Source organism: Equus caballus, chromosome 8, assembly GCF_041296265.1.
Source record: "Equus caballus isolate H_3958 breed thoroughbred chromosome 8, TB-T2T, whole genome shotgun sequence".
In the NCBI taxonomy this organism is placed as follows: Eukaryota; Metazoa; Chordata; class Mammalia; order Perissodactyla; family Equidae; genus Equus; species Equus caballus.
This window is the reverse complement of record NC_091691.1, coordinates 53,595,856-53,605,007: the sequence shown is the minus strand read 5'-3', so window position 1 is coordinate 53,605,007 and position 9,152 is coordinate 53,595,856. Positions and strand designations below refer to the sequence as shown.

The following is a 9,152-nucleotide window of genomic DNA, read 5'->3' as shown; positions in this document are numbered from 1 at the left end:
AGGTAACCTATGATATAGTGCTATTATTATCCTGTAAACGCAAAACATAGACAGGATTAAAGTGTAATGTTAGAAGCTATGTGAACAAGAGCAAACAGGCCCAGCCACGGCGTCAGAGGGAACACTGTCATATAGATATCAAGTATGAGCATGAACTTCGGTGGTTCGGGTCCTGCCCGTGACACTTAAACCCACTATCTAGGGAGAGTGGGCAGGCCATGTAACACCATTGAGCTAACATTTGAGTTGAGTACTTGGAGCATTATTTCATTTAATCCCCATAATTGCCCTATTAGGTGCTTTCCTTTCCTCCATGTCGGAGAATGAGAAGCTGAGGTGTGGAGGAGTTAAACAACGTACCAATAATTGAACTGGTCTATTCTATCCTGCTTCATTCAATAGATCTACTAATCTCCGTGCTTTTGTGAACATCAAAAAAGATATGTGTAAAATCTCCTTGCGAAACGTTGAAACCAATGTCAATATTACGAAATCAATTGAGACTATACAGATTTTAAAATTTAATACAGTCATAATATCATTTCTTAAATATTTACTATGTACCTGTTACCTCACACAAGCCAGAGAGAAAGGTCACGCTTTAATTTTTAGATGTGAATTATGCGTGTGTTTTGCGAAAAGCTGTTAAAGGGTGTGTATTAAAGCAGCATAGGCGACTCTAAAGAGGTACTGCTGTCCAGCTTCCTGTATTTAGGTGAGCAGAAAACGCGGGAGCCCGAGGGACTTCCAGGTCCGACGCCCGGCACCCGCCCAGCCACCGCGTCAGAGGGAACGCGACATGGTTTCAACAGCAACGGAGCCATTACTTTTGCTGAACAGGGATATGAGAACAGTGCTGATTATCAGAGCTCCCGGAGCGAGCTGCAAATGCAATCGAGTCCAGGCTCACGACTGCCAGACATGGGCTCTGGACTCCAGCCGCCGTGACTTTTCCCTGAAAGTGTCTGGGTAAATGCGGGAGCGTGGGCGCGGGCTTGGCTGGATCCGGAGCTTTGAGGGTGATCCCTGTCTCCTGTGTACCTGGGATCGTCTCCTACAATCCAAATGAAAGATGTCACTTTTTTCATTTGTCCTGCAAACGTTTATTGAGCACCTACGAATCCCCGATAGACATAATGCGGCAACGACACCAGTCACCCAACGCCAACGAGTGCGCGTCTCGGTGTCGGCTGGCCTGCACGGAGGTGAGGGTGCCTGGGGTGCCAGCCCGGGCGTCCCGGATGAGCCCCACAGCCGCAACGAAGGGCCTGCGCGCGCCCGAAGGCGTCACTGCCTCCACGCACATGCACACGCACGGGAGCGCCGGGCTCCCGCGTCCCCGGCGCTGTCTCGGCGCCGGGCGCGGGCGGGAGCTCAGGAGTCCGAGCGGGAGGCGGGAGCTCCAGGCGGGGCGGGTGCCCGCCAGCAGCGCTCGTGCATAAGCTCCTCTGCTACCGACGCCCCGCCCCTGCCCCGCCTCCCCTTCTCCCGCGCGCGGGCTCCGCGCGCCCCAAGCCGCGCGCGTGCGCGCGCGTGCGCAGGCCAGGGCCCTCCGGGGGCGGCCCCGTAGACTCCAACGAAAGCGTAGCAAGGTCCCGGATTAACCCTTTCTTTGCTCGCCCATTTAGAGGCTCGGCCGGGTTCCGTGCCTGCGCAAGCCGGCGGCGCGCCTTCCCCCCAGCCCGCACCGCGCATGCACGGGAAGGGGGGGGTGCCGGTGGGGGTGTTCACGGCCGGCTAGACATTCTGTGCTCGTGCAGGAGGAGGGCTGCTACCATCAGGGACGTGCACGATTTCCCCCCACCCCGCCCCCTCCCCAAACTCCAAAAAAAAAAATTCAAAACACACTGCCACCCACCGTGCCCCCGCGCCCCGCGTCCATCCCGTCCCCGGCCTGCGTGCAGTGAGCGTGGGGAGCCCACGGCGAGTGTCTGTGGCTGTGCCAGGCTGCAGGTAAGCGCGGACCGGGGGTGCGGAAGGGGCCCCCTGCGTCCGCGAGGCGGGCGCGGGGGCGCGGGGGCGGCCGGCGCGGCGAGGCTGCCCGGAAGAAGCGCGTTCTCGCCGAGCTCTGGGGCGCCAGCCAGCTTCAGGATGTGCGGGCAGCCGCCAGCGGCCGGGCGCGGTGCGAGCGGGGCCGGGCGTGGGTCAGGGCTGGGCCGGGCGTGGGGACGGGGCGCTCCGGGGGCCGCGCAGGCCGGCGAGCGGGCTCGGGCAGCGGCCAGGCGGCGGCGGCGGCGGCGGCGACCCCGCGCGCGCGCTCGCCGAGCCTCAGCGGCGGAGTTCATGGCCGCCCCCGTTCGCAGCGCCGCAGTGCACCGCGGTGGGGGTGGGGACGGCCCGGAGCCGGCGCCGAGCGCGGCCCGCCGGGCGCCGCCCCTCCGAGCTGCGGGCCCCGCCGGGCCGCCCCCGCTGCCTGCGGCGGAGGGCGCCGGGACCCCCGTGCTCGCTCGCCCGGGTGCGCCCGCGGAGCTCGGGAAGCCGGCCGCGCGCCGTCCCCGCCCCCGGCCGCGGGAGGGCGGGGGAGGGCCCGGCGCGAGCCGGCCGGGGAGTGCGCGGGGCGCGAGCTCCGGGCTCGCGGGGCGCGGCGCGGGGCTGCGGAGCCCGGCCGCACGCCCGCTCCCGCTCCCGCTCCCGCCGCCGCGGCTGCCCGGGTGCTCCCTCCCGCGCTGGTGCCGCGGCCCCCGGCCTGCGCCGAGAGCCTGATTATGAAAGGGAAAGCGGCCCTTGCACCGCCGGCCTCCGAGCCGGGGGCTTTTGTTTGGGGAGGAATGCAAACGGCTTTATCCTCTCCTCCACCTCCCGGGCCGAAAGCAATGGGAGCGAGGCCTGGAGAGGCTCCGAAGGCTTCCTCCTCGTCCCGAAGTTTCGAGCTTTCAACAGGGAAGTCGTACCGCCGCCATTGTCGCGGCTGCTCGGGTAGGGGAGGCGGCTGCCGCTGCTTATGTAAGTTTGGCTTTGCAGGAGCCCCCGCTCCCTCCTTTGTAACGGCCGCGTTTGGAGAACCTTAGTAAAGGGGCAGCTTTGTTACGGAGGTGTGGTTGGGGCTACATCCTTCCTTGCACCCACACAGATCCTGGCAGCGGGTATCTTCCAGTTTGACTCACCAGAAGTTAGCAATTGGAACACCTCAATAGAAGAAAAATGCTCCTCAGAGATCTTGAGAGAGAATGGGAGCCGAGTAACACTCCGGCCAAAAAAGAAAATTCAGCACACTGCTGTGTTGCCATGGGTACTGTACGGCCACGCCACTCCCCTCTCCCGTAGTCCCTGCACTTTTATCCCACAAGTCCTGGGGAAAGTTACTGACAACAGTAGAAAGTGACCTGGTAGGATGGTTTTGCCTGGCCGCCTTCCCTTGGGGGTGACTACAGGCCGGGGTGCCTCTCGGGAACAGTCAGTCAGAAACAGCTTTAGAAATAATTTTGTCCAGCTCTCACTTTGCAGATAAGGAAACTGCCTGCTACTTTAGGCAGCTTATTGGTGTGTTCGCTTTTCTGGAGAGGCAACTTTTGATGGTTTTCTGGACTCTGGTCTCTAGGTTTGAGTCCTGCTTGCACCACAGTTTTTGTGTAAGACTGTTGCAGCCCAGTCCTTTGGTCCTGTCACACCAGAGTTTTCTTTGTGTGGTCATTGTTTAGTCGAGGAAACTTTGTATGTTTTTCAGGATATTGGTCTGCAGGATGGAGACCCTCTTGTAAGAATTAAAACTCACAATAACCAGAATTCTTTGAGCCTCCCTTTAGGCATAGAGGTGCAAACCCCTGAATTTCTCAAATGCAGGCTTAAGACGAGTGTAGTTTAAGTGATGTGTGGTACATCACAGAGAAGTGTGCAAAGAAGAAAACAGCTACTGTTCCCTGTCCTCCACCGTTAACTGTTGGGTATGTGTACTTCTATAGCTTTCTATATCTTTATTAAAAATATATACTATGTTTAGATGAGCCTGGAGAAAAATGTGGAGGGCTACATACCCAGCAGGAAATGGTGGGGGTAGGGAGCACTTACTGGCCTCCCTGTGTTTGTGAAGCTATCAACATCTGTACAAATAGGGACGTGGACTTTGTTTGTGAGGAGAATATCCTTAGTGGTTCTCCAACCCACCCTTCCCACTCCTGGTGCATAGCTCCTCTGCGCCCTAAGTGCTCCAGCCCTTACCTGTTCTCGCTCATGTCAGCTCAGAGCTGGACCTGATGCTGCCAGCCACCCCCTGTCTCTTCCCAGCCTGAAACGGGTACATGTGCAAATGGCAGGACAGGAAAGGAAAGTTTATTTTTTAAAATCAATTCTTGAAAACGTTCAGAATTTGGCATAGAGGAAGATCCCACCTTACTCTTTTGTGTCCTTTTCTCTTGTAGGACTGGCGTGCTCCTGATCAGAGTTACTCTGATCTGAAGAATTTGGTGTTTAAAGCATTAAGATAATAGCCTGAGTTGTTCATGGTAACTATGACTTTGGATATTAAATCTTGGAAATATGGTTTGGTGTTTGCTTTAAAATATTATATCTCAATTATGCATTAGCACTTAGGTTTCTTTGAGAGGAGTGTGTATTTTCCTCATATTTTTACTATGCTGAATAAAAAAACACAATGTTTTTGAAAAGAAAATATATAGAACACATTATTCTAAAAAGATCAGTTCTTTTACATGATGATGGATGTCTTTCGTGCCAGTTCTAAATTTCTTGCTTGTAAAATACTTGCAGCACTTGTCAAGTGCATCCCATCTTGATGACACTTCTATCTGGTGGCAGATAGATTGGCATCGAGAGGGAATGAAGCCACACATCACTGTCTTCCCAAACGTCATCTGATTCTCTGAGGGTCATAGTAAACCTTAACCCTCATTCAGAAGTGGCCCAAAGGTGGTGTGGAAAAACTGGAAGACAACACCAAATGCAATATTTTGGCAATGATACCCCTTGCCAGGTCTGCAACAGTGATTTGTTTCTTTGGTGAAAGAAATAGAACACAGAGCGTTGTTAGGTTTTTTACTGAATCTTCTTCCACATGAAATTAGAGTAGATGCAGCAGACGGGACTAGTGGATCTGTGCTTTGAACCTGTTTCTTAAACTTTGAAGCTGAATTATTTGTCATTATTACCTCTGGTTGTCAGGAAGCACAGGTTTTGGAGCCAGATTGCCTAGATTTGAGTACCAACTCTCCACTAAATAACTAGACTATTTGGCAGGTTCCTAACCTCATCTATAAAGTGGGGATAGTAATATCTGTCTCGTAAGGTTATTTGATCATTATCTTTGTGAAGGCGTGTAAAGTACATGAAACAGAGCTTGGCGTGTATTATGTGCTCACTAAAAGTTGCTGCTCTTAATACGAGGCAAATACCTAGTAAACTGAAGAGAGGTAGAAGTAACAGTATGGAAATCCCTCAGTTAGGATCAGTCTTTTCTGCTCATATTCTGAACCACTCCTAACACTGACTTTCTGAAATGGTTAGGTACCAAAAATTGATCAGAAAATGAAACTCTTACCTGTGTTTTCTGCGTGGGAGAGTATTGTTCGTAATTACCAAACTTTTCTTTTTAAAAATTTTTTGTAGGAGTTTTTCATCAGTATGTCTGAAACCATTAAATATAATGACGATGATCATAAAACTCTGTTTCTGAAAACACTAAATGAACAACGCCTAGAAGGAGAATTTTGTGATATTGCTATTGTCGTTGAAGATGTGAAATTCAGAGCACACAGATGTGTTCTTGCCGCCTGTAGCACCTACTTTAAAAAGCTTTTCAAGAAGCTTGAAGTGGATAGCTCTTCAGTGATAGAAATAGATTTTCTCCGTTCTGATATATTTGAAGAGGTCCTGAACTACATGTACACGGCAAAGATTTCTGTGAAAAAAGAAGATGTTAACTTAATGATGTCATCGGGTCAGATTCTTGGTATCCGATTTTTGGATAAACTCTGTTCGCAGAAGCGTGATGTATCCAGTCCTGATGAAAATAATGGCCAATCAAAAAGTAAGTATTGCCTCAAAATAAATCGCCCCATTGGAGATGCTGCTGACACTCAGGATGATGATGTGGAAGAGATTGGAGATCAGGATGACAGTCCTTCTGATGACACGGTAGAAGGCACCCCCCCAAGTCAGGAGGACGGCAAGTCCCCTACGACTACTCTCAGGGTTCAGGAAGCCATCTTGAAAGAGCTAGGGAGTGAGGAAGTTCGAAAAGTGAATTGCTACGGCCAGGAAGTAGAATCCATGGAGACCCCAGAATCGAAAGATTTGGGGTCCCAGACCCCCCAAGCCTTAACATTTAATGATGGAATGAGTGAAGTGAAGGATGAACAGACGCCGGGTTGGACCACAGCTCCCAGTGACATGAAGTTTGAGTACTTACTTTATGGCCACCATCGGGAGCAAATTGCCTGTCAGGCATGTGGGAAGACATTTTCTGACGAAGGCAGGTTGAGGAAACATGAAAAACTCCACACGGCGGACAGGCCATTTGTTTGTGAAATGTGTACGAAAGGTTTCACCACCCAGGCCCACCTGAAAGAACACCTAAAAATCCACACAGGATATAAGCCCTACAGTTGTGAGGTATGTGGGAAATCCTTTATTCGCGCCCCAGACTTAAAGAAGCACGAGAGAGTTCACAGCAATGAAAGACCATTCGCCTGCCACATGTGTGACAAAGCCTTCAAACATAAGTCACACCTCAAAGATCACGAACGAAGACACAGAGGGGAGAAGCCTTTTGTGTGTGGTTCCTGTACCAAGGCCTTTGCCAAGGCCTCCGATCTGAAAAGGCATGAGAACAATATGCACAGTGAAAGGAAGCAGGTTACCCCCAGTGCCATCCAGAGCGAAACAGAACAGTTGCAGGCAGCAGCCATGGCCGCTGAGGCGGAGCAGCAGTTGGAAACAATAGCCTGTAGCTAGAGGTGATGCGACAGGAACACTTTGCCTGAGCCGTGGAGACTGAGATTGCATTGTTCGTAATAAATGAACACCAGTCACTGTATTTTTGTGGAATCTTACGGAGCATTATACGCACTGGACTTAAGGCAGTGCTTGGTTAGGTGTTTTTAAAGCTTTTCAAGGAAGATAACATTCCTTGTTTCTGACCAAACTGTTTCACTGTCCTGTCTGGTGTCTAGTATTGATGTTGCCAGGAAGCCCTCCCACCCCTCTTTTTTATAATTTTAATTTGAGAACTCCTGTGTCCAGTACAGAAGTGAGAGACTTCTAGTCCATTTTTAATTCCTCATGACACTTGCCGCACTGGTGGTGCACTGCACAGAGTGATAATTGAGTAAATTGATTTGCTAATCATCACAATTATAAGTGACTTATGGTCAAAACAGCATTTTTAATAACCCAATAAAAGTTCTTCGTGTAGATGCAGAAAATACTGGTGGGTGGTTGGCCGAGAACGCTGCGCAGATAGGAAAACAAGTTCTGGAAGTGCAGAATGGTCTTAGATTTCTAATTGGTTTGTTAGTTTTATATCACTGTTTTTCACAGTTTTTGTGGACAATTAATGGTTGCTTTGCTGAAGTGTTTCTTCATCCATCTTTGATTGCCCGTACCTACCCCCAAAGACGTAGTCACAATTCCCGAAGGCTGAGCAAGCCCACAGGGGTGTTGGTGGTCTGGGGGCTGAGTTCTTTTGTTCCTGTTACTTGAGGCAGTGCCACTCTGCAACAGATGGGGTTTGTGGAATGGACCAGTGGTGAGAAGATTAGAAAAGGGTGCATAAGAACCTGGCTCTCAGACACGAGGTTTTCACATTTGCAATGCTTCCAAGATTTTCTAGATCAAGATAATTCTTAATTGATTTTGAAATTGAATTTTTCTTTAGGATCAAAATTAGGACAAGAACAGGTATGCCTTTTCAGATACATTTGTGTAACAACATGATGTCACCAAGCTTTTGGCCCCTGTGCAGCACACGATTTATCCATAAAGGAGATGGGATATCCCTACTTAATACATTTAAAGCCTTTTAAGTGTGTAAATAGTATAAAAGTGTTGGTCTTATGTATTTCAAGTAAAAGTAGACAGCTGCACTTTTTTTGCACATTGGATTAAAATAACTTCCATCAGCAACAAACATCAGTCTGTTTTTAACCAATATTAAAGATTGTCAGACCAAATGTTTATGTTTCTGAAGTATATTTCATCACTGGTTACAGTTTTAAGTAGAAGTTGATTGCCTTTTCATAGCTGTAAACAGAATTATAAACACTGTTCCAATTTTGGTGTACGAAATTTTTTTTTTATCATTTCTTTAGGGATATGTTGAAATGCCAACAATAATTTGAATTATGTTCTGTAATAAAGTGTTAGTCAATTATTTTAGAATGTACAATCTTAGAAGAATGCCAATTTTTAAAATTTATTTTTGGTTGCTAGGGTTTTTTTAAAGATGCATTAAAGTAATTTCATTTCATAGCTTGTTGCATTAACACCTGTAATTACTATTGTGGGAGAAATTTTATTTTTTAAAGTGATGTATATGTTATGCCCAAGATTGTAGGATGAAGTTGCTACCTTTTTAAGAGACTTATTTATTGGTAAAATGTTTAATTTAGTTTAAAATTAATTTAATTTCTTTTCTTAAAAGTTGTTTATTCTTTCCTAAGAGTAGTCCTGTCACTGTGTTTACATGCTGTTAGTCGAAGGGAAACTGATTGCCGTTCCTGGGCTGTTTTAACCAAAGCAAAGGAAAAATAATTTAACATCTTGTTGATAGCTACTTCAACAAACCATTTTTTGGGCGTTCGTTTTTGTATATAAAAGAAAGTATACTTCTGTCATTCCTGTTTCCATTTTTTCATAGTAGCCTTCCACACATCCGGGTTGTACCAACATGCTTTCTCTATACTGTCTTCGTCATGGTTTTACAGAGTTGCAAGTTAAATAGGTGGTATTAACCCTCATTGAAACCACATAATCACAGTGGTACCCCAAAAAAGGAAGCTTAATTTTCAGCACAGTGTTTATATTGTGTAAATGTTTACCATTTGTCCTATTTTGCATGAGAAATGTATTTGTGTTGTAATTTCTGCCACTGCTACTGGGTTCCTGTGTGTGTGGAGGCTGCATGTTTTCTTTGTTTTCTGGTGGCAGCAGTCATGACATGACAGCTCTCCTGTGTCTTGATCATTAAGACTGCCTCTCTC

At 48.5% G+C, this 9,152-nt stretch overlaps 1 protein-coding gene across 6 annotated transcripts; it reads left to right on the top strand.

Moving 5' to 3' along the window:
- Positions 1–1,512: 1,512 nt before the first annotated feature.
- Positions 1,513–8,786, top strand: ZBTB14 (zinc finger and BTB domain containing 14). Of its 6 annotated transcripts, none has more exons than XM_070220830.1 (4): positions 2,002–2,122; positions 3,071–3,229; positions 4,356–4,439; positions 5,560–8,786. In XM_070220830.1, the coding sequence occupies exons 3-4, from the start codon at positions 4,437–4,439 to the stop codon at positions 6,904–6,906; spliced, it is 1,350 nt and encodes a 449-aa protein (XP_070076931.1). In that variant the 5' UTR covers positions 2,002–2,122; positions 3,071–3,229; positions 4,356–4,436; the 3' UTR covers positions 6,907–8,786. The 6 variants fall into 6 exon arrangements, with proteins under 6 accessions (XP_023503333.1, XP_023503335.1, XP_070076931.1 ...); XM_070220828.1 differs by lacking the exons at positions 2,002–2,122; positions 3,071–3,229 and adding exons at positions 2,549–2,943; positions 3,781–3,881; XM_023647565.2 differs by lacking the exons at positions 2,002–2,122; positions 3,071–3,229 and adding an exon at positions 1,513–1,953.
- The last annotated feature ends 366 nt before the right edge of the window (positions 8,787–9,152 follow it).